General features: G+C 44.5%; 1 protein-coding gene across 4 annotated transcripts in view; it reads left to right on the top strand.

Moving 5' to 3' along the window:
- bahcc1b (BAH domain and coiled-coil containing 1b) overlaps window positions 1-24867 on the top strand; it is a 63898-nt gene extending 39031 nt beyond the window's left edge. For all 4 annotated transcript variants that reach the window (XM_080873070.1, XM_080873068.1, XM_080873067.1 and 1 more), the window contains 21 exons: window positions 51-191; window positions 1213-1385; window positions 1999-2383; window positions 3281-4201; window positions 7100-7281; window positions 8558-8694; window positions 8980-9084; window positions 11098-11176; window positions 11329-11503; window positions 11591-11758; window positions 13012-13176; window positions 13726-13970; window positions 15623-15785; window positions 15984-16101; window positions 16559-16634; window positions 16725-16833; window positions 16923-17039; window positions 17657-17785; window positions 18317-19758; window positions 21431-21667; window positions 22148-24867. In XM_080873070.1, the coding sequence (XP_080729196.1) occupies window positions 51-191; window positions 1213-1385; window positions 1999-2383; window positions 3281-4201; window positions 7100-7281; window positions 8558-8694; window positions 8980-9084; window positions 11098-11176; window positions 11329-11503; window positions 11591-11758; window positions 13012-13176; window positions 13726-13970; window positions 15623-15785; window positions 15984-16101; window positions 16559-16634; window positions 16725-16833; window positions 16923-17039; window positions 17657-17785; window positions 18317-19758; window positions 21431-21667; window positions 22148-22357 (5477 nt within the window). In that variant the 3' untranslated portion in view covers window positions 22358-24867. The remainder of the gene's footprint in view (window positions 1-50; window positions 192-1212; window positions 1386-1998; window positions 2384-3280; window positions 4202-7099; window positions 7282-8557; window positions 8695-8979; window positions 9085-11097; window positions 11177-11328; window positions 11504-11590; window positions 11759-13011; window positions 13177-13725; window positions 13971-15622; window positions 15786-15983; window positions 16102-16558; window positions 16635-16724; window positions 16834-16922; window positions 17040-17656; window positions 17786-18316; window positions 19759-21430; window positions 21668-22147) is intronic.
- The last annotated feature ends 238 nt before the right edge of the window (window positions 24868-25105 follow it).

The raw sequence follows: 25105 nt of genomic DNA, 5'->3' as shown, positions 1-25105 counted from the left end.
TTTCTTTATTTTTTGTTGCAATTCCAAGTTGCTATATTTTTACATTATAGGTCTGAGTCACGTGGGAATGACTCCAGGGTTTCCTCCAGGTCTTCCCAGCACTCTGCAGCCTGTCTTGGGGTCACTTACCCAAGACCCTAACTCCCCACTAATGGTTCTTCCAACAGAACCAGGGCCTCATCACCACCTTGGTATGCTAAGCATCCTCATACACACATACTCCTCCCCCCCCTTTTCATTTGTATCATCAAAGCCTCTGCCATTTCTCTCCCAGAGTTTTAGTATCATTGGCTAATCATAATATAATGCTCAACTAAGTCCTTCTGTCAGTGGGACCATGTTTTATAGCTTCGTTAATGGGAGCAGCTATTCTGCTGCCCCCCCCTCTGCGTGTGCCCGGCATTATGCAAACCATTTTAACTGGCGTTTCATCTCTCTTGTGGTGGAGCACTGATGTGTTTGGACTGGACTTTGTGCTTTCTGTGTGTGTGCTTTCTGTGTGTGTGTTTAAAGTTGTGTTCACGTCTGAAACAATACGATATGTGAAGGGTTTTATTGGGCACCTCAGCCATTGCTGGAGAGACAAAAGTGTTTGTCTTTGTGTGTGTGTGGTGAGTGTGTGTGTCAGCGCTGCTTTGCAAACAGGCTGTGAAATTTAATTATCTCCCGCCTCCCTTGCCTCGCTCCGTGAGAGTTCCTGTGGAGAGGGGAAGTGCATCCACTGAACCCTTCCCCTGGGAAACATTAGCCCACTCAGGCTAATCTCACAGAACAAAGGTTCCCAGCGACAAGGCAGCCAAGGAGGGATGTGTGTGTGTGTGTGTGTGTGTGTGTGTGTGTGTGTGTGTGTGTGTGTGTGTGTGTGTGTGTGTGTGTGTGTGTGTGTGTGTGTGTGTGTGTGTATACTCATATGTGTGTTCACATTCATATGTGCTAAGGGAGAGGATGTGATGAAACTATGTGTTTCCCTGTAAAGAAAACCTGCATAGAAAGCGTTAAAAGTGGTGATTACAGGTTGTTAAGCATGCATTCACTATTCAGTGATTGTGTCTGAGGCCAAAACACAGCTCATTCGGGCTACAAATGGTCTATTTTCAGTCTTGCAACAACATCCATCAATGTCTTTCTTCATACTTTTTACATTGTTTTTTTTTTTCTTTAAATCAAAAGAAAACACTCAGCCGTTTCTCTCATTTACAATATCTACTCTAGATGTTCTGGAGCCCTCGGGTCTGTGGCCTCCTGTTTATGGAGGCAGAGGCCCCCCTCCTCACCTGCAGCATCACCCAGTTTACTCCCGCCCCTCCTTTCTACGGCAACAGGAGCTGTACGCCCTGCAGCAGCAGCGAGCCATGGAGCATATCCAACGCCAATCTTTAGGACAAGTAAGACCAGTATAAACCAGAAACCTATGACAATGAGTTATTATTGTGAAACTGTGGACAAATGAGAATTGGGAAATACGCTGAAGTTGCGCAATGGCACTTCTTCCTCGTTTCAGCTGTTATGACTACAATACGCGACCACTACTGAATTGTTTGAAGATCTCTCAGTGCAGATATCCTGACTTCTTAACACTGAAAGAAAAACATATGCAAAAATTACACTCAGCAATATTTACTTAAGCCAATGACTTCCTCTTTTGTTGGAGAATGGTTTTACTGATAAAGACACATTGATGTGTTGCTTTTACGCTTTCACATTTGCCAGATCATTTGGCAATCAAGCGATGTGGTCATTTCTACAGTTCTTCTTCCCCCCCCCCCCCCCCCCTGCTTTTCTGTCATGTTTTTTTTTTTTTTTTTTCAGAATTAATGTTTGTGTTTAGATGCAATTTGGCTTGTCTTATACAACTGCATTTCCTGCTGTCATACAGTCGTAACTGGCCATGAAGATCAAAGTGTTAAATTAGCATCGTGTAACACATTTAAAATGTATTCATCCAATCATTGTAAGGATTACTTCTCAATCGCTTGTTCTCCGTTTCTTCTCTCATAGAGAAAACATGATGATAGCACCATCACCCTGGAAGATTCAACTCATCAATCTCCACCATCCAGGACTCCCTCTTCTTCTTCTTCATCCACGTCCACTGCCTCCTCCCATGCAGCCAAACCCTTCTCTCACACCCCACCTCCACCCAAGACATCCACACCATCTCCGGGAATGTGCCCCACTAGCCGTCAGTCACCCTGCTACCACTCCCCATCCACGCTTCCGCACCCGCCAAATCCTCTGACTCCTGCACCGAGCCCTGCTGCAGCAGCTCCCCGGTCCCCAGCCCTCAGCCCTGCTCCTTCACACCTCTCTAAAGGACTGGAGAGGGGCAGTGACAGAGGAGAGGGACAGCCACCTCAGGACTACCCACAATCCCTCGAGCCAGGTTTGTGTGTGCAGAAGCTCCCGTAGGCTCGTTAATGAATCCACTGTCTGAACTGAAAAATCTGTGCCAGCAGGCTGGACCATCAGATAGCATAAAGATGGCGAAACAGGACACAGAGACAGACAGAGCATAAGAGAAAAAGAAAGAGGGAGAGTGATGGAGGCCGCTGCTGCTGAAATGCAGCACTGGGCTTTGAAGTGTGGTATTCTTTTGATTTTGCAGAAATTGTTTGAAGCATGGCTGGTCCCTTACTCAGTGTGTCCTTGAGTGTATGTGTGCACTTTTTTTTTCTGTGCGAGCCAAAGAGGGACAGCGGGCAGGCAAGCCATTAAGGTCAGAAAAGAGCATATGGGCACTCTGTCCATGTATGTATGTGTGTGACCTGCCAGTGTGCATATGTGTGTCAGTGAAGGTCAGTGAAATCTTCAGATAGAGCCTCCTTATCCTTCAGGGGTCCTTGAGAAGAACACGCGGAAGGATACGCATTCATCTGGCTGCGTTGTCAGGGGGGCGGAGGGATATCATCAATAATAAGAGAGCAGGGGTGACAGGGCTGGCGCTGCAATCACAGGAAAACGGCAGGGTGTCATCAATATCCCACCTAGATCTATATACTTACACTTCTACACCCACACACACACATGCTGTATAATACACACCACTGTGGGCACATTGTGTTTTCAGCACCTTGCTGTTAATGTATTATGCCAACTGTAATCACTGGCTTCATCCTATCTACCTGAACGGAATTGCAATGAATTTAAAGAACAAGAAACTACAAATATTTCTATTTGTTGCAGATAAATACATTTTGTTTTCCCCTATTTCAGGCTGATTTACAGGCTTTAATGACAAAGAAACTATTTGACCAGTGCGCTCTCTCCCTTTCTCCCCCAGACTTGCCACCTGTTTATACTTACCCTCCAATCACCATGGGTTACAAGGCCGGGCCCTCGCCTCCAGAGGCTCGACTGGCTGAGCAACCTATGTTGGAGGATGAGCCGGCAGAGCCTGACACTAAGTCCCTCCCACACCAGTGCCACATCAAGCCTCTCACTGTTGAAGTTGAAGAGCTGGGGAAGGAAGACAATGAGAGGGTCTGTGAAGTGGTGGAATCCCAGTGTGCACTTACAGAGGAGGCGAAGCAGGAAACAAAAGGCTGCTCGGTCTCTCAGCCTCAAAGTGAGATTTCTGGATTGCCGCCATGCCCTTTCCCAGCTCCAGTCCCAGATCCAGCCTGCCCAGCCACAGCCACAGGCAAAACCCTAAAAGTAGAGCTCTCCCTGGGTTGCCCGGGCCAGCAGGCTGGCCTGGAGGAGCCCCAGCTACCCAAAGAGAAGGAGAATGATAGGGAGGATGGAAAAGAGGACATCGAGGGGGATGAGGGGGAGAAAATTCATCCCAAACCAACAGAATGTACAGTCTCTGTGCCTGAAGAGCCTGGAAAAGTCCAGGCAGAGGAGGATGGGCACAAAGAAGGAGAGAATGTAGAGGTAGTGGAGGATGAGGAGGATGATGAGGGGGATGGGAGAAGACCAAGTGAGGGCTTGGTGAAATTAACGTGTAGCTCTCCCGCTCCTACCACATCCGCCGACCCGATCGTCCCTCCAACGGCAAGTACAGCAGCTCAGCTCCAAGGGGCCTACATGTGGAGCCTGGAGCTCCTAATCGCTGCAGCTCTGTGTGCCACCAGAGATGCCTTGTACCCACCTGTACCTGTTGACCAGGCCCCATGCCCTTCACCCAACCACGGCATGGAGATGCTGGGGGAACTGGCTGAGCTTGAGATCCAGCAGAGGAGCAGGGCGAGCAAAGCAGGTGAGAAGAAATTCATTTGAGAACGCATCGTCTGTCTGTGTGGTCTAATCTGCTTACACATCTACAGACATTGGTCCAATTCGAAACCTATGAAATGAAACCAAAATAGTTCTAAACAGCCCCAATAATTAGGTCTGCCTTTCTTACATTATCTTCTTATAGTAAAAAAAAGACCTAAAAAAAGACTACAATGCCCTTGAAATTGAGATCAAGGAAAAAGAAAAGAAAAAAACTGTCACCATGCTTTTCTTCTTGCTATACAATCACACACACTTACAGTGAACACATGAGAGAGCTTTGGGAGATGTGTGCAATCCAGATGTGTCTCATGTCACACACACCAACACACATGCACAGACACAAAAAATTTCCCACTAACTATCCTGCTTCCTTCCTCAGCTCTGTTTCTCCGCTCCTGCCTATAGACCAAATTTTTTCCCTCTGGGAAGGATGCTTATGTGTATATGCCAGTGTGTGTGCATGCACGTGAAAGTATGTGTGCATTTTGAGGGGACCCAGAGATGGACAAGCTAAGCTTTAGAAACAAGCCAGGACGCACGCACACACACACACACACACACACACACACACACACACACACACACACACACACACACACACACACACACTCTGCCCAGTGTGTCCCCCAGGCTCTGGCGTCTTGCTTTGCTAATTAGACCCTTTCCTTTAAAACACTTCTCCTGTAAGCGCTCCTATTTTCCTCTCGTCCCTCTGAGAGAAAGTGTTTTTATTTATGCCAGCATCTGTGTGTGTGTGCGATTTGTACGTGGCGTGCACGCGGCTGTGTGTGTGTGTGTGTGTAAGCTGTTAAGTAATCCCAGATGAATCCCTGCTCTCCTCCATCAGAGTCTACGTGTCTCTCCACCAGGCTGCTTGCTCCCTGCCTGCGCCTCCTCCCGCCTCTCCTCCCTCTTTGTTACCCCCCCAACACACGTCTCCTTTTTCTTTTTTCTTTCTTTCTTTTTCTTTTTTTTTTATTAAACCAATGTAATCTTGTGTGTAAATCCTGCCTCTGCAAGCCTTGTTGACGGAATTAATAAGTGTAAAAATCATAAGTCGCTCAGCTGCTGTCTGTGCATGTGTGTGTGTCAGAGATACAGCGCGACTGTGCATTTGTTTACATGTGCATGCACGTGGTTAGCATGTGTAATAGGTGTGAAATCAATAAGCCCTGTTGTGGCGTGGAAAACGTTCTTCAAGTTGCAACACATTTATTTAACCCCCCCCTCCCGCTCTGACCTCATCGCCGAGAATGTTATTAATACCGCTGATGGCGTTTTTGTCATTGTGAATGCGTTGGGGGAGATGAAACCGATCCCAGACAGATGCGTTTATGGCGTTCCTTGATGCAGAAGGATATCTCAGCTGTTCACTGGAGATCACAATTACAGATTAAGGAATCAAGAGATGTGCCCCCACCCCTTCTCTTCTTCATGAATTATCGCCATTACTTCTATTTACACGTAGACAGAGGAGGTATTTGTGTAATTTATTCCTTCGCATTTCCTTTATTTTGAAATTTCACACCAATAAATTCCTTAATGGTCTCTAATGATGACTAGGTCCACAGCAGCTGTAATGGTTTTTAATTTTCCTCTACTGTTTTTGTTTTTCCCCTTGAAATCCCCTGTGCCGCCTCTTATTACACCCTTCACCCCCGTTAGAGACACGGTATGGTATTATTACTGTGCAACGATGAGTGTGTGTGTGCGTGCATATGTGTGTCTGTGCGCTGTAGGCGGAAGGTATCTATCGATTGTGGCCATCCTCCAGGATACTAAACTAGGTGTGGTGATGTCAGTAGTGATGTCATCCTGTCAGGGTAATCGGAGCATGCCATTGGCTCAGAGGTCTGACAGATGAGATGGCATTGACCTCTGCGAGCCGGGACAGGACAAAGCCACATCTCTCAGCTCCTTCCCGCTTGCTCTGTCGCTCTCCGAGGAGTTACCTGTCAATCTCACATCCGTTTGTTCACGCACGCTCTCGTTTCTCTCTTCACAGACAAAGACTGCCCTCCTTTCTTTCGTCGCTATTTGCCGTGTTTTTCTGTCTCCATCTTCCACTCCCTCACACACATACACACACTCACACAGGTCTTAATGATGTCAGGTGTCAGTGAATGGGCCTTGCGGCTCCAGTACACAGTGGGAGTGAATGAGGAAGACCTCTCCTCACCTGCCTCTCTTCTCCTTTCCTCGTCTCCTTCTTTTCTCTCCTCGTCTTCTTCTCTAAGGGGAAATTGGATTCTGTCCATGTCCATAATGAGGAGATGTAGGAGAATAAATAGATAGCTCAATAAACAATTTGCCTCTTATTGCTTCTCCTCCCCTTTACTCCCCATCCCTCCCTCCCTTTTTCTCACCGCATCCCACAGTCCTTCTTCTCCTCCTTCTCTTACCATCTCTCCAATTCTCCCTCACATAGCCTCACGCAGTTTGCCCATGTCTGCATAGCTCAGCGAAAATGCTGTAGGGTGCCTGTGTGTATTCTAAATGAGTGTTTTTTTATTTGCGTGTGTGTGTGTGTGTGTGTGTGTGTGTGTGTGTGTGTGTGAATGTGTGTGGACCGTCTCATGAATATTCCGTTTCATCTGCCGCTGCCGTGACAATGACAGAGTTAATGACAGTGACAGATGTAGAGATCGTTCCCTACAACCCCCCCTCCCATGCGTGTGTGTCTGTGTGTACGATTAGGCATGAACACCAGTATACATCAAATAAACTACACAGCTAATATCATAAATATCACCACTTTTCAAGACGCCGTTTCATCGCCCGAGAAATAAATCCTTTCAGCACACGGCGTGTTTTATAACCAGGTGTCAGCCGCTGCGTGATGTACCAATCTAAATCGAAACAATCCGTCTCCGCGCAGGTGAGGAGGACATGCCGACCTTTGACCTCCACAGTCTGGCGACTCTGGTGGCCGCCCGTGCCCTGGAAGTCGGAGGGGGACGGGTAGATGTGGATGCGGATGGTGCCGTGGACCAGCAGTGTCCAATCAGGAAGAGGGTGAACCTGCGCAGGAAGTGCAGCTGGACGCCTCGGCACGAGCCGGTGAGGCACGGGTGTATTTTGTGTTTGTGCATGAGGACGTAAATCAGTGAGGATTCAAAATGTGGCTCAATGGAGTGCTGAACAGTTTGAACAGAAATGAATTGTTTTATACTTGTTGTAAATAAAACCAAAACAATTTAAAAAAAAAATCTAATTTCTGAACTGAACAGCTAAGAAATCATAAAGGAAAAAGCCTGTTGGTTATTATCAGGGATACAAATGAGAAATAGACTAATTTCTAAGAGTTTAAATAATAAGATTAAAGCAAACATGCCAGTAAATTCAACATAAAACATGTAAAATGAACATTTTTACTACATCATGACTTAATGTGTTTTATTTGGCTCTTTTTTCCCCCAGTTTTCCACCATGTAGGTACCCAGTATTTCTTAAATTATTTACAGCATAATTTATTTACACTCTCCTAAAAGAAATTCCCTTTTATTCTCTTATTTCCCCATATCTACTTTTAAGCACTGGTGGGAATCGATGAGTGTTTTGCATGCACTGAGCCATACAATAAAATGACACATAAATTCCATAAATTCAGTGGAAAATCACACTATAAAATGAATGCATTGTGTAGTGTAGCAAACGAACACTAAAACACGGGTGCAATAAATATAATCTATCATAAGAAACAAAAAGCAGTGTGGATTAAAACCAATACACTGTGTGTTCACTGAATAACTGAGCAAAACGTGTTAGTGATCAAATAAAATGGATGGATAAAATTTAGAAAAAAACTCTTTTAGTTTGATCTGTGTTGAAATTCAAAATAAAACATTTTCATATTTTTTTGTAATGTTCAAGTAAAGATGACACAAGTGCTTCCTGTGTGGTGGAGCTTTACATTTCTTATTAAATTCAAAAAACTTCAAAACAAGATCCGGCTTCACCAATGCTATCAGGCGTTTGATTTTAAGACTTCAATAAGCGCACATTTATCCTACAGATTATTAGATAACTACTTGGCGAAACCTTTTTAACGTTTACAGATTGATTTTACTTATGTTAATATTTGTTATCTGCGACAGAAAGTGCCTAGGGAACTACATCAGCCTATTAGAAATCTGCCAGTAAGAGCAGAAGTTGTTGATTTGCTAAAATTAACTGCTTCACACAAACGTGTGAGCGTTTGGTTACAGGAAAGTCCTCAGCAAGCTGGCCAAACACAAGCTGGCTACATATCCAATGACTGCTGTGCTGAAGTTGGTGTTCAGCATTTAAATTCCTCTGCTCTGTGTGTGTGTGTCCGTGTTTGTGTGTGTGTCAGGTGTGCCCAGTGAAGGGCTCCATGGAGACCATGGGAGGGGAGGAGCTGGCCATGCGTGTCCAGCTGGCTGAGCTACAGCGCCGCTACAAAGAAAAACAGAGAGAACTGGCCAAACTACAGAGGAAACACGACCACCAGTGAGCAGAGACAACACACACACACACACACACACACACACACACACACACACACACACACACACACACACACACACACACACACTTATTTTGTCTAGTCTGAATTCTGCATTCCAATATTCACTCTTCTGCTTTCATGCTGCATCTGCGTGCTCATATTTAATGCAGTTTGACCTGTAGCCGATACAAGCTTCTTCCTGATTTCTCCCGCTGTCCGGATTGCATCTTTAATCTCCCTCTCCGTACCACTCCACCTCCTCTTCCTCCTCCTTCCTCTTTCTGCAGGAAAGAGGAGACATCTCGAAGCCCTGCTCGCCGGGGGCCCGGCCGCCCCCGTAAGCGCAAGTCCACCCCCGGCCCAGCTGCTGCAGAGAGCTCCAAAAGACTCAGGTCAGTCCTCTGATATTGCGTTGGTATAATCAGTGTGATTGGCAAGCCCAGCTCATTCATCCTGATTTCTGTTTGTGTTTTTAGTGAAAGGCATGGTTGATTTTCAAGAAGTTCTTCTTCAGCTGAATTGATTCAAATGCTCTCTAGCTGATGATTTGCTTGATTGGGCACTGGAAGGAGATGCTCACACACACACACACACACACACACACACACACACGCACGCACGCACGCACGCACGCACGCACGCACACACACACACACACACACTGATGCACACACAGACACACACATACACAGTGGGGGTTATGTGATGGGAGCTGTAAGCTGGGTGTGATTTTTAATGAGAGAAGGTAATGGAGATGAGGGCTTCATTAATCACCATTAATCACTTTTAATCATATTTATCACTTGTATTGATTATGTCCTGATTCCATGCGAACCTCCAGCATATATTAATACAGCTGGACAAAGTTCTGATGTACAGTTATTACAGTGATAAATGACTCCACGCCACCCCCACCAGCTGCAACACGCAACCACACATTATTTAACACCTCACACATGCAAACCTCCACACTGACTCACATTCACGGACACACGCACGTGTGCTAGTGCGTGCAAGCAGCCGGGATTCAGCAGTGATAAATGTGTTTTCTCACGATGCCCCACCTCTGTTAGCATGTGCACCCCTCGCCTTGATAAAATGATTAGAGAAACTCGAGGTTTGTCACGGTTACCATGATTAGAAAGCGCTAATGAAAATGACAATGAAAGCCTTTAGTCATACATGCCAGTGCACTACACACACACACACGCAGAGAACTTGTTTAATTAGTAGAGCTGCGTGCTCCGTGCCTGAGCAGCATTTCTGTTGTTATTAACAAGCAATGTATCATTTGTTTATGCTTTCATCTTCTAATGAGAGTTGGGGTGTGGGTGAAATAAAACTGAAAGAAAGCGAGATGAAGAGGAATGGTAGCTCTTCTAAAGTGTGCTGACTTGTTCTCTTGATATCTGGAATATGAAGCATATATGGTGAAAGGTGTGCGGATAGCCAGCTTGGATTTTATAGGTGAACCTAGCTTATCGTCTCACCTCTTGTCAGTTGCTCTTGAAGTGATTGGGCTACATAAAAAATTGTTAAAAGCACTTAAAGATGGTTTAAAGAACCTAGCAACCACCTTGCTGTTTTGTGCCGTGTACTCCCGAACACTAATTTGACTGAATCTCGGGTTAAACGTCAGTCATTCAGGGGAATGAAACAGACAAAGGTGATCTGGATAGTTAGAATCTTCCTCTCCTCTGCTCTGCTCTCCTGGGAGCAGAGATGCTGAGAGCCAAACCTTCCCTCTCTGGGAATATAGGATTCACCTGCCTCAGACACCAGCTGCTAACTGTTGTGTGCCTATGTGTGTGTATATGAATGTTAATGTGTGTGTGTGTGGGGACTGCCTGTGGTGGTGCGAGAGAGCATGCGGGCAATGAAGGAAGGACAGAAAGAGGGAGAGAGAGGGAGGAAGGGAGGAGTAGTGTTCAATAGAGGTTAGTGTTTATCGATTGAGCCCTGAAGCTCCGGTCAACGGACAGACTCCCCCGAGACTGCTTCATTTCTCTCTCTCTGTGTCTTTCCCTCCCCCCTCAACCATTCTCCTCCACCCACTGTCTCTCTCTATCTCTCCCTCTTCTTGGCTCTCTTCACGACAGATAATTTCTTACCCTTTTTTAGTCTCGCGATCCGAATATTCCCGTGTTTGCCGTCAGACCGCGCCGAGGCTGTCTCTTACCTCATCAAAGTTACGAGACAGACAAGATGAGTGGGAAGAGAGCGAGACAATGACTGAGCTTCAACACAGATAGAAGGGACGCTAAGAAGAAAAAAGCAAAAAAAAAAAAAGGGAAATGCAGAGATGCAGAGAATAAAGACGTGTGATTAAGCTGATTCTTTGTTTTCACATAGGATAAATTCTCATTCAGCTGCGTCCCTGCTGTGTTTTTATGTTTTTTTTTCAGGGCTGGACTGAATGTACTGGAGGAAAAAGCCAGGAATTCAATGTCCAATCACAACTTCAAAAGCCTCAGCACTGCACAGGTCAGCCGCTCGCTGCTTCTCACGGTTCATCCGCACACACAAACACACACGCTGAGAACTATTTCCTCCTGCTCCTGTTTTTTTTTTCTTTTTCTAGATATTTCAATTAGCAGAAAGGAATGAGTCAATAATTAGTTGTTCCCTGACTGCAGATGAAAGCTCGTTGTAAGCACAGAGGTCGACCCAGCGCCCTGAGCTCCAGGCTGGCCAGGCGGGTGACCCAGCTGAAGCAGAAGGCTGCAGCCCAGCGTGGTTCACAGTCAGCAGATATGCTGCACAGCAGCGAGAAAGACGCATCCAAGAGTCACTGCAGACAAGGCGGAAAAGGTGGGGGAGAGAGAGGGTGCATAAAAACACTTGTTCACTAGGCAGCACCTCGAAACTCAGCTCAGCCCTTTTCTGCTTATCTCTTAGACCTGCAGCAATCCCACAGCGCCGCTCAAACCGGGAAGAGGAAGAGAGGTCGAAAGCCCAAAGTTCCCTTGGACATCAACCCTAACAGACCTCACCACAAGGACAGCCGAGTTACTGAGAAGCATGAAATAGATGATGAGAAGAGTGACAGCGAGAGCTCAGAGCATGGTGAGGTTTTTTTCTTGATATACAGTCTGGTTGTGTCGCCTTGCCAATTAACCAAAAAAGGATCATGCAGCTGATGCTTTGGCCGTAAAATTTTACAGCCTTTTTTGGTCAATGGAATGCACACATTTTGCTGATAAGAGCTTTATGACAAAACTACAGTTTCAGAAGTTTGGAAAAGCTCACTGACAGTTTCACATGCGAGTCAAGCGGCGCTTATTTGGTGTGTGGGTCAAAGGACACCAACCAGATCTTGTGAGATTTTGCTGTGTGTGTGTGTGTGTGTGTGTGTGTGTGTGTGTGTGTGTGTGTGTGTGTGTGTGTGTGTGTGGAGCATCTGAGAGTGAGATGTCTGCCGTCATCAGGGGTGTCCTCTCACTTCCCAGCTCGTCTGTCACACTGTTAAAACAGTTAACGACTTGCCACGGGCATGCGACACGGCCCTCCGCCCTCATCGGCATATGGTAATGTGAGCCTGCCCTGGCCTCCCTGTTCAGAATGTCACACCCAGCTCCTCCCATCTCTCCTTAACCTCTCCAACCTTGTGAAAATGGCCACACTGAAGTGCCTCGACTTGAGGATACACAATGACACCCGTCCTGACTTTTAACGGCTCGCCAGAGAGATGGGTGCGCCATGAAACCAACATAACATGGAGGAAAACACTAGAATTTCACTGACCCCGTGGCCTTATTGGCATGAAGAATTTGTGGTTCAGTTAAGTGTGTGTGTGTCTGTGTGTGTGTCTATCTGTGTGTGTGTCTATCTGTGCGTGTGTGTGTGTTTGCCAGTGTTTGTATGTGTGTCAGGGAAAGCGTTGAAGAGAATGCCATGTAAGTGACAAGTGTGTCAGATGTGTCAACACCCGACGCGACCCCTGCAGCCAGCGAGACACAGCTGCCATTAACAATCTGTGTATGTGTGTGTGTTGTGTGTGTGTGTGTCAACATTTGCTCCCTGTCACAGCAGTTAAGTAACAAGCAGGGCATTATTGTTTAGCTATTAAGGAAGGTTTGCTCATTGAGAGTTAATTTGTGACAAAATGCCCGACTTTTATAGACCCTCATAGAAATTTGACTTGTTTGGCATTTGAACATGCGCGCATTTAGCAGCAGGCCCAAAATGTTAAGGAATCTCGAAAGCTCGCTGTCGATGCATCTCATCGAGTGAGTCCTTGGCTGTTAACAGAGTTTACATATAAATGACTTGAAGCGCTCTGACTCTCATACTGATGTCGTGATTTCACAATTTCACAGAGGAAGATGCCAGCTATGACAGCGAAGACGGAGCCGGTGACATCAAGATTAGCTCATCCTCTAAAGAAGCTCCTGCAAACCCTGCTGGGGGCATATCTTTTTCATCACAGTCCTCCAAGCTGCAAACAAACCAGAAAGCCAGGAGTAGGAGACCAGGACCTCTTGGTGAGATGTTTATACATATCTTTAGATTTCCAGGAGACAGATTTCCTTTCTTCCGTTTTTCTGGTTGTGTTTATTTTCTGAATGGACACTTTTCCATAAGAAAAATTCCATGAATAGAGACTGGGTACACCAGGCATTTACATATCATGTTATCTGTTTGAACTGCACACTGTTGTGTTAATGAAAAGGCATGCACAAGGATTATAACATATTGTGTCAGTAACAGGAAAAACTGACAGAAACTTTCCTCTCCTAAGTCAACAGGTTTGAATGGCAACGTTCACTTGAGTAGTTTTTGGCTGTTAACGGTCATGCAAATTGTGATGTTGCTCCCATATTCAGAGGAAAACATTATTTTCTCTTCAGATGTCCGGCGAAGCTGAAGAGTTGCAATCTATTTTGCATGTCGTCTCCTCCTCTTTTCCCTTCACACGCATGTTTCTAAAATGTATCTTTTTTCACAAAGAACCATAACCCGATCATATCAACTTGATATCAGTTTTAACACGCTATCTTTAATTTACATGATGCTTTCGTCTCCATCCTCAGGCATGGGGATCTTACCCACCACGGACCAAAGGAGAGCACCCCTCAGGCCAGGCCTCGCCAACACAGAGAGGAGTCGTGCAGATCACCTGCCGACCAACAGAGCATCTCCCCTCAGCTGGGGCGTATTGCCAGTGGGCTGCAGTTTTGGCGACAGCCATGAAAACCACAGAGCTCTGACTGAGGCGAAGAGGATCAGCAAGAAAGATGAGAGGAAGACCTCTGCAGGACAGAGCTTTCGTGGAAAGGTGGGACATTGGATAGCGACGTGTAAACTGACATTCAAACCTCGGATCCCCCCACTCAACTGCCACACCTGTGCATCTCTGTGGCAATGATCAGAGGAAAGAGAGGGCACTGATAAAAAGCATCACTTCTGAAATTTTTTTTTACAACTTACTTTGCATGACCGCTTCTGATAACGTTTGTTATTTGCTCCCTTGCACGGAATAGGAACTGTACTTTGAAAGAAATCATGCAATATTTGTAATTAATATGATGCTCTGAGGACAGTGCAAATAAATGCTCTCCCAAAGTTTATTTATTTAAGGGAGAGAGAGTTTATGTGCTCTACAACTATTTGTCTCCCCTGATCACTACACAAAGTAGTAGGATTCGAGAACGGAAAGGTGAGATACAATAGCCACATTTAGAAGCTTGGTGGAAAGGTTTTATAGTGAGCATTGAGCTGTTACAGAGTCCTAAACAAGGCAGAAATAAAACATGATTTTTGAGTAACAAAGCAGAAGGGGAACTGGTTACCGTGAGTAAAAGAGGGCAGGTGACTCAGAGGGTTACTCCCTTTGGCTACTGCATGCAAAGTAAAGCTGAGAAAGAGAGAAGAAGAATTAGGAAAAGCCCTCGCCGCAAGTTCACTCCTTGCTTGTTTAGGTGTGAGCCACACCCTGCCAGGAAGTCTTGAAAATCCCGTAGATTAACACTGACAGCGCCTACCAATAACTCCTGCTCCCATACGGGCAGATGCTTAACATCAGCTATAAATCAGTCACTGTGGCAAATGCATCGTTTGCTGTCGTTATAGGTGCATGTTTGCAGGCGCGCCGGCTGTGCTAACAGACCGCTGGCCTCATTTTATCTGTGCGAGCAGCGGTTGGCGAGACACTCGCATTTCGCTTTAATGTGAGATGCCCTCAGGTTGCTTTAGTCTTTGAGTCATTGCAAGGGAATGTCCAAAAACACATAACTCCAAACCAAACAGAGGAATATAAAGATAATCATTGGCCTTAATGCTTCACACACCCATGCGTGCTGGCACACAAACACACACATATCACCGGCGTTAAAAGGAAATAGTCACCCATGCCCTCTGGTGACGAAACTTCTGTTAATAAAATATATGATCTCTTGATGTGGAAAACCTAACACACACGTCAAATATTATGAACGCTCTTCTTCGGAAAGCCTAAATACAAGCAGAAACCTGTTGGGCGAGCTTACTTACTTCGTCAGTCATCTGTCATCTTTGGATAAACTAGCTGAAACCGGTCTGGAGATGGGTAGTATCTGGTGTGCGTTTATGTTCGTACGCGATGGTGAGAACGTCCACCTCAGGTCAAGAGTCCTCCATCAATAAGGTGGATGTGCAATATGTGCCGCCTGTGCACAAACAATGGCAAGTGTAAAAACTAAAAATTTAAATAAAAATAAACCAAGAAAAACAAAACAAAACAAACAACATCCTTGAGGCTTTAATGATGTATCACATTACAAAAGACATTGACGCCTGGGGTTACTTTCCAATGATGCATTAACCACATCAGTTACATCAGACTGAAACGACTCTTTTAGTTGTCTGCAGGTCCTGTGTACTGATAATTAGTTTGTGTACTACCACATCCTGCTTTCTGACCACTGATGTAATGTCCGGTTTCTCTTTTAGGAAAAGGGTTATGCCGTGAGCAGACTTCTGCAAAGCTTCGCAGCTGATGATGGCTTTCGCTTGGATGAAGAGAGTAGCTTCTCTGAGGGAGAGGAGGATGAAGAAGAGGAGGCCAAAAAGCTGCTGGTTCATCTTCCTCCCAACATGCCTTCCAGAATACCTGGTAAGTATAAACGCTGACATATAACTTAGTATTACACAGAATCACAGGCTTGCTTTACCACACACAAATGCTCCGTGTCTGCTCCTGCGTCCATCTCCTCACGTTACACCGAAACTGACGAGCTCACTCAGTGCATGCTCAAATTTTGTATATTTCAGCTTTTTTCTTCTTCAATCCATCTTTCTACTCCCTCCATAGCTCTGCCAAACTGTGTGTTAAGTAAAGAGATGTTGGTAGATGGACTGAAGATCCTCATCTCCAAGGAGGACGAGCTGCTGTATGCCGCCTGTGTCCAAACTTTGGACCTGCCTGATATGTAAGACCCCATTTTCCTGTTAGTAGTGCATAAGGCATTTCCACTTTCTGTTTTTTTGTTTTTATCACAAATGTGCTTGTCAATGCAACAATGTGACATATCAATCCCTCAAATACAGGTATCTTTATTTGAGGGATTGATAAATTGTTTATTAATCATGAGATCTGGAGTGTTTTTCGAGAGGCGAAAACTGCGGAATTTATCACCAAGAAGGCATTTAGCAGCAAGAGTGTTGTGTGATTTTCAAAACACTCGAAAACCGAGCATATTTAAATGCCTGGCAGCTGTGAGAATCCTGACAAACAAGTTGCTGAGATAATTGCAAAGCCTTAGGACAAAACCCCTTTTCTTGGTTCCCAGAAGACTGCTTTGAAATGTAACAATAAAAACTGCTAAAAATTGGAACTCATAAATTAAAATTACAGTTTTTTTTCAATGTTTTAATTTTTTTTTTTAGATTTAGTGTTGTAATTGAAGGGGAACGAGGTAATCGCCCCAGGATATACTCGCTGGAGCAACTGCTACAGGAAGCAGTAAGTGAGACCCCTTAGCCTGTATAACGTTTGCAGGTTTGTGATGACCTTCATCTGAAAAGTTTTGCAATTTTTTTCTCTCTTTACCAGGTGCTGGATGTGAGGCCACAGACCGAGGCCATCCTGACTGCAGGGACGCGAATGTGTGCCTACTGGAGTGAGCGCTCCCGTTGCCTCTACCCTGGCTACGTCCACCGAGGTGAGTTACACATGCCAATCGCCTCACTCTGCACGCAATAACAAATCTTTCCAGCAACCCATGTTCTCCCTACTGTGTTGGGCAATTAGGAGGTCCAGGTGAGGAGGAGAAGGACGGCAGTGTGATGGTGGAGTTTGATGATGGTGACAGAGGAAGGATCTCCCTTGTGAACATCAGGCTTCTGCCCCCCGGATACCAAATTCGCTGTGAGTATGGCTTTGACTATAGGAGTTATTGAAAAAAGAAGCAGTGCACAAGTGTATTACATATATATATATATATATATATATATATATATATATATATATATATATATATATATATATATATATAAACATATAAACAAACAGAAGAAGACGGCCGTAGTGATCGATGTAGCGGTTCCGAATGACAGCAATATCAGGAAGAAGGAACACGAGAAGCTGGAGAAATACCAAGGGCTCAGAGAAGAGCTCGAGAGGATGTGGAGGGTGAAGGTAACGGTGGTCCCCGTGGTAATCGGAGCACTAGGTGCGGTGACTCCCAAGCTAGGCGAGTGGCTCCAGCAGATCCCGGGAACAACATCGGAGATCTCTGTCCAGAAGAGCGCAGTCCTGGGAACAGCTAAGATACTGCGCAGGACCCTCAAGCTCCCAGGCCTCTGGTAGAGGACCCGAGCTTGAAGGATAAACCGCCTGCAGGGGCGTGCTGGGTGTTTTTATATATATATATATATATATATATATATATATATATATATATATATATATATATATATATATATATATATATATATATGTATATATGTATATGTATAAATCACTTATCAACCCTTTTCTGTCAGGTGCTGAACCCTCTCCAGCGCTTCTGATCTCTCCTGGACGACGAGGTCGACGAAGCTCCACCCAGGAGAAGAAAGACACAGAAAAACCACCCAATGAGTCAGAAGGAAGGCCTCAGGAAAAAAGACCAGGTAGGAGAAAAGGAACGAAGGCTTAGTTGAATCTGTAGGGACTGAATATCTCTTAGGCTTTAACATATATACTGCCTGAGAAGTGCAGATCCACATGCATACATGCGAAGCAAAGCCTCTTACTGTTCCAACTATCAGCTAATAATCAGGAGCTCAGAGTGCAGGTTCAATACCCAAAGACTCATAAATTTACATTCCTAGTTAGCCACCTGTCATTTTGCCTAAGTGTAGACTATCTACATAAATCATGATTTCATCAAATGTCGTCGGTGTCCTTTGTGAAGTTAAGCAACAAACAAGTAACTGATCTCAAAGTAAGAGTGACAATAAAACTGGGAGGAGAGACAGGTTTACCAGGTTTGTTGTAGTTTGAGTAATGGATATGTTGAAACTTAGGCAGGTGAAGATGAAGGAGATAAAGATATTAAGTTTCACTAAAGCCCTTACTTCCACAATTAATCATAGTTTGTTCGTTAGACCTGACATTTTCTACTGATATTAACTTCCCTCTGGTGCTGGCTCCTTTTACAGTTGGTAGACCGAAGAAAATACATTCGGTGCCTAAGACTACCAGCACACCGACATCAGTGACTGACACCATAACAAAAGGCAGCTCTTCCATGCTGAACTGGTGCGTTCCCAGGAAGAGACCGCCAGTGGATTTCTTCCTTTTCAATGGGACGTCCCGTAAGACCCAGAAAAAGATCAGAGAGCGAGACTTGGGGTTATTTCATCGGCCTTCCTCCCACTCTTTGGCTCCACCAACCCCTATCAAAGGCATCTTTGGCTCTCCTTTTGAAGTTGACTCATTCAGTAGTATTGCTAATGGGTACTCTACCTTTGGAAGTGGTGGAAACTCTGGATCTGGGAGACCAGTTAACGCAGTAGCCTCCATGGGGCTCCGGGACTCCTCGTCTTCTTCTTGCTCCTCGTCTGTCACCATGGGTATGACAGCTGGGAGCCGGAAGCCAGCGAGTGAACGTGACAGGAAACACTTTCTTGTGAAGTTAGACCACGAAGGAGTGACCTCTCCTAAAACAAAGAATGGCAAAGCCTTGCTTCGACTAGGGGGGGCTGCAGTGAGAATAGGGAAGAGCCACGCCTCCACAGGGGCACCGCTGCGATACATCCAACCCTCCCTGCTGGTGAAAGATGGCAAGAAGGGAGGAGGGGAAAGAGACAGTGGCGGGGCCCGCTCTAAGGCTCCTGTAAAAGGCGTTCCACATCTGAGAAAGGATCTTCTATCGGCTGGTCTCGGAGTTCAAGGCGGAGATTACAGTTTGGACTACCCGAGTGACTGTCCAAGCTCTTACTCGGAGCTGGATGAGGATGATGAGGATGACGGTCAAGACCCTGACACACGAAGAAGAACTGTCTCGTCCCATCGGGGTGGTCGTTTTCTGTCTCGTCACGCCATCTGTTTCTCATCATCTTCCTCCTCCTCTTCCTCTTCCGGCTCCATCTCCTCTTCATCCCTCTGTTCCTCCGACAATGACTCCTCCTACTCCTCTGATGAAGAGTCCTCCTCCGTGCTGCTGCGCCGTGCACTGCTCCAACAGGACAAACAAAAGCACAGACAGAGCATGAACTCTGATCTCCTGAGCCCTGATCTTGCCACCTCCAACTCCTCTCCATCTTCTTCATCTCCAGCTCATGGCTATGTGACAAAAGCCAACATGGCCATGAGCTCAAAGATGAGAGCCGACAGAGTAGAAGACAGAAAGGACTACGTATCAAAAGGAAGTATGATGAGTAACAGCAGCAGCACAGCTAAGAACCAGTTAAAGAGGAAGGATGGTCCCAATACCCACCATCACAGTCAAAGCAGTGCTGGCCGCCAGCAGCTGAAACCTGCCTCTAAGGACCCGGCAACAGCTAAGAAGCAGAGGATGTCTTCACCCGAGCCCCTGCCCAACATGGCTCCTCTACTGCCTGGACGCCAGCTCTGGAAATGGTCCGGCAACCCCACACAGGTAAGAAGATTTGTGTAGTATTTGACTACTTTTTATCAGTGTTTAACAAGGCTTAAGAGATGGCTATTTGTGAGTAATCAGTGTTTATTGATTAGTCTATTGTGTTCCCAGACTGTTTTTTGGCACTGTTTCAGCTTTTTTGTCATTGTGAGAATTTCCGAGCAGCTTTGATTTCTAATTACGTTCTCATAACTAAGTCATTTGTTTCATAATGCAAATATATTATTTTGCTTTTATTGCTTTTACAAAATCAGCTGATCTAAACCTGCTGGCTCAGTCCATATGTGTCTGTGAGTCCTGCTGGAAAATCGTATACGGTGCTATTTAACCTGCATAAGGCTCATACATTTGTTCTGCAAGTAGCTTGGCAACCGACCTCTAGCCGAGATCCTATATTTCACGATGTTCTTGGTGTTTCTGACTTCAGCTTTGTCTGTTGTCACTGATGCTTGCTCAGTTCTGCTGCTTTTCCAGCATTTTGACCTTCCATATAAGCAAATGAAAGGCCAGAGTCACACCACCAAAATAAACCTCATCAGTCAACCATATATTGACTAAAGGGGTCTTGCCAGACTTGTCGAGTATCAGTATCCTACTTAAGTCCTCCGATCTAAGTAGGTTACTGATTGTTGCTCCAGTTTCTGCCGTGTCATACCTTGATTACACACGGTAAATGCGATGATCAAATATGGTCTATCTCAGATTGCGTATTCTGCTTCAGACTTTGTACACATTAGCAATCTATCTTAGTTGGTGTGCTTAATCTGTGAAATTGTTATCCAGTTTATTAAGTTGCAGTCCCGAGATAACAGAACAAAACCTTTTGAACAACCGCTGCCATTCTCTTCTTTCATCCTATCACGCTGTTTGCTTAGTAAACACCACTACATCTGTCGTCTGAGACGTGCAGCTCGAAAAGAAACTGACCCTTCGGTCAGTAAATCAAAAGGTGCAGCACAAATATAGGTACATTACTCAACTTGTGCATAAGATTCAGTATTATTGCTTTATCAAAGAGGTTTACTGGTGTTATTGTAAATGTTAGGTGCTGGAAATCATCCACTAAAAGTATGTTAGATGAATACATTATGGTGGCCCTGAGAAAAACACACACTAGTAAATAGAAAATGTAAAAAAAAACAAAACAAAAAAAAACACAAAAGCTTACAAAAACCTTAAAAATGTGGAGTTGACCGAGCATAGAATTAATTCAAGTTGAGCTCAATGGTTTGAATGGTGCATTTCATTTGCTTTTGTCTGTTTGCAGCTGGTGTGCATCTGCAAGCCACCTTGCAGCCCATCTGTATCCTAGCTTTTCCTTTCGTGTTGTATTTGACTTTATCATTGTTGTCACTGATGTCATTGATTCTTCTTTTTCTTACTGCCACTTTTCCCACATCCAGCTTCGGATGGTCCCAAAACAAAGCCACGTTGCCAAATATAGATTATTGAAGATAGAAATATCTATACCTTAAGATTATACTAAAAAAATGAAGCTGACTGGGCTGGGTTTTTTTCTCTTTTCTTTTTTTTTTCTTTTTTTCTTTTGTGTTGCACAGATTTTGTTGGATTGGTAAATTATACTGAACCTTGCCCTAGTCTGCTCTGGTGATGAAACAAACTGTAGAAACTGTCTAAATCAACTGAGTGCTGTTTTCTCTTTCCTTCACAGAGGAGAGGTCTGAAGGGTAAAGCCCGCAAGCTTTTCTACAAGGCCATTGTGCGGGGCAAAGAAACAGTGCGTGTCGGGGACTGCGCTGTGTTCTTGTCACCCGGCCGGCCCCAGCTGCCCTATGTGGGCAGAGTGGAGAGCCTCTGGGAGTCATGGAGCTCCAGTATGGTGGTCAGGGTCAAGTGGTTCTACCACCCAGAGGAGACTCGCCTGGGGAAGCGACACCGTGACGGCAAGGTAAAAAGTGGGAAGTGCATGCAGAATTTCTGGAAGGGAAATGGCCAAATTAACAAGACTGTGAAGTTTTCATGAGCATATATTACTTCTTTTTATTCCGTACCCCCAGATGATTGAACTTCCACTTAGATCATAAAGCTATTAATATTTGCAGATCTCTAAAAACTAAGCGTACGGTGACTCAAGATTAATCTAAGCTTTACATAGTCGTGCATTTTATATTTCTGGAAAAGAAATGGTTTATTTGGAATAAAGAAGAAAAAGCAAGATGTTTAGACTGAGCAGGAGCATATATTGTATGAGCAAAGACAAAACTACCATGAACACTTTCAAAACCTCAAATTTTCTCATTGAAAACCCCACAATCAAAAAGGTATTTGTAGGAGTGAAAACACTACAACAACAAAAACACACAACAAAAAGCATGAAAATCTGTTTAAATATGACATTATTCTATTCTTCCGATTGTCTCTCTTCCAGAATGCCTTGTATCAGTCGAGCCACGAGGATGAGAACGATGTGCAGACAATTTCCCATCGGTGTCAGGTGGTCAGTAAGGCTGAGTATGATCACCTGATGCGCGAACACAAGCCGGGTACCACGGCTAATGACCTCTTCTATCTGGCCGGAACTTATGAACCAACTACAGGCCAGCTGGTCAGTGCAGATGGCATGGCTATTGTGTCCTAGCACCACCAGCTAGGAAGAAATCAGAAAACTGACCTTGTCTCCGGAGTTTCTAGGATGGTTCTTCAGAAGACAACAGGGGGACAAAGACAAATCAGGACAAAGAACGGAGGGCTTTGGTTACTGATTTACACGAGAAAAGGCGCTAGCCCGCCAGATAAAGCCTGGCAACACTGGCACTTAAGAGGAGACTGGTTTGTTCCGAGGAAAAATCTGATCGACGTCAAATTTAACCACTTTATCAGAGCATCTTGTAATTGTGGCGAGATCGCTGCAAAACAAGTAGAAAAACCAAGGACATGAGCACTTTGGAGTGTAGTATTTCTGGAGGCATAACGGAGACTTGGCTTCCTGAAACAAAGAGAGCAGCAGAGAGCGTCTGCTAAGGAGAGACATGCTGTAAACCACACTGGTTTGGATGGTTTTAATGGTCTTATACTGGTAGTGTAACTACAACGCGGAGATTGAAAGATATCCAACAGGACCAATAAACACTGTAGTTTGGACTGTGTGTTTAAATGTGCGTATTTGTGTTTGCAGAGTGGCTGCGATGACCCTGTTTGACATATAATTAGCTCTAAGTAAATAGTGCTTTAGCGTGTGTTTATACTGTACGTGTGTGCGCGTGTGCGTGCGTGTGTGTATGTGTGTGTGTGTGTGGTCATGGACGGGTGTGCTCATACAGCAAAGATGTCGACGTCATGGCACACGGGTGGGCATGCCTCTGAATATTAATCAGCCCAGTACTATTAAACGTGCAGTTTTCAGTCTTTGCGACTGAAACACAACATTAAATTTTTTTGCTCTTTTCAAGCCATACACATCAATACCTCTCTCTCTCGCATGCCCCTGCTCGGGTGCGGAGACACATGTACAGGTAGTTGGATTGTTTATTTGAACTGTGCGTGCATGTTGGGTGTGCGTTCATATGTGTGCGTGAGAGCGCGCCTGCGCTTTGTACAGCATTATGGGAAGGATTACATGATGTAAATAGTATATATTTGTTTTTATTTCTTGTTTTTCTTTTTGCAGAGAAGATTATTTTATTTAGATTTTTTTAGGGTGTGTGGGTGAGTCTGGGGTGGGCGGGGGGTGGGGAGGGATGTCAGCCTCTAGCAGAGGTTTCTTCGCTCTCAATGCACTGAACAGTATCAGATGTTTGGATTGGACATCAGACTGTATGACTGATGTGATGACTTTGTGGTTGTAGCCTCTGCTTTAGGCAAAGGGTAAATATGTAGAAAGGGTATTTGGGAAATTTTTTTTATAATGTAATCAGACAAAAAAGCTCTTTTTACTTGTGTCCAGTTCTTTCTTTCTTTTTTCTCTTTATATTTTACTCCGTTAGGTTAAGAATGTGCATTTCCTTGTTTTGTTTTGTTTTTCATTTGTATTTAATTTTTTTTTTTTACAAATACTGGAAAAAGCAAGCTGACTTTCTGCTGTTCTGCGATCCTGAAAGAATCTTCTGTATCTATTCTAGCCTGTATTATAAAATGTAGATATTTATCCGGCAGCAAAAAGAAACATACCAAAGCACCTGTGAGTTTACGCTTCACCACATTAGAAGAAGGAGGAAAAAAGGAAGAAAGAAACAATTTTATGAAAGACGCTCAATCAAATCTGAATCTGGGACCTCTGCAATCACCGAGGTATTCGACAGAGTTCCCTCTTGTTGTCCGCTCGCGTACATCCGGCGTTGCTATGACGGCCCCTGTTGCAGCAACATTGTCTGCACACCGCCCGGCTGATGCACTTGAGGTCTCAATGGCAACCAGAAATGGCGTCACGTGACTGTGAAGGACAATCAGAGCCAATCAATCGGACAATGCCGAGGGACAAAAAAAACAAAAAAAACAAGGATCCAATCATGACTTATGCTTCTTGTCACTTTTATTCCTGCTTTGCCAAAAAATGTCTATATGTGTGTGTGTGTGGGTGTGTGTGGGCGTGTGTGTGTTGTCTTTTGTCTTTTTATGTTTGTTTGTTTTCGTCATTTACCATTCTGTTCTTGTTTATGCAAGCCTGTGCTGGCTGTCTGTGTGTCGGATGTAAAGGGGGAAGAACATGAATGCAACCCCCCCCCCCCCTCCTTTTTTTTTTTAACTGACTTTTAACAACATTGTTCCTGTTACACTGCAAAGCAAAAGCTTTAAATGGAAACTAATGTGAAACTCAGTTTGGAAATATTACTTTTATGGGTCTTTAATTTTAAAAAAAATGAAAAAAGAGAGATTTAAAGCTTTTCTTTAAGAAACACTGGATTCAGTTCTAAACATCACATTTTGACAGAAGCAACTTTTGTTTTTGTTCTTTCTTTTTATAGACCCACTGGAACCTGTTTTGTATGGTTGAGATTGCCTACTAAAATATATTATGTGATTTCAGTCATGCTATGGAAATATAACTTAAATATTTCCTCATGTACAAAAAGAAAAAAAAATATTTATCTTAATTTTATTGCCTTTTTTGTGTTTCATTAAAAAAAAAAGAAGAATTCTTACAAAATAAAAGCATGTCAGTTGTTTCTTTCCCCACTCCACGCCCTCCCTCCACCTTACTGTTGGCTGTGAGCTCGTTGAATACCTCCCAGTGATCATCAATGCCGATCATTTGTCTGCTGTAAGAAAATGGACCGCAGAAGAAAGCAAGAATGAGGAGGCGAGTAGGTGGGGGAACACGAGAGGAGGAAGCAATTTGAAACTATAGCTGTAGCCGATAGAGGAGGAAGAATGGGGAGAGAAAGGGCAA

Source organism: Rhamphochromis sp. 'chilingali' (genome assembly GCF_963969265.1).
Source record: "Rhamphochromis sp. 'chilingali' genome assembly, chromosome: 22".
NCBI classification, from domain to species: domain Eukaryota; kingdom Metazoa; phylum Chordata; class Actinopteri; order Cichliformes; family Cichlidae; genus Rhamphochromis; species Rhamphochromis sp. 'chilingali'.
The sequence above is the reverse complement of the archived record's forward strand: the minus strand, read 5'-3'. Positions and strand labels throughout refer to the sequence as shown.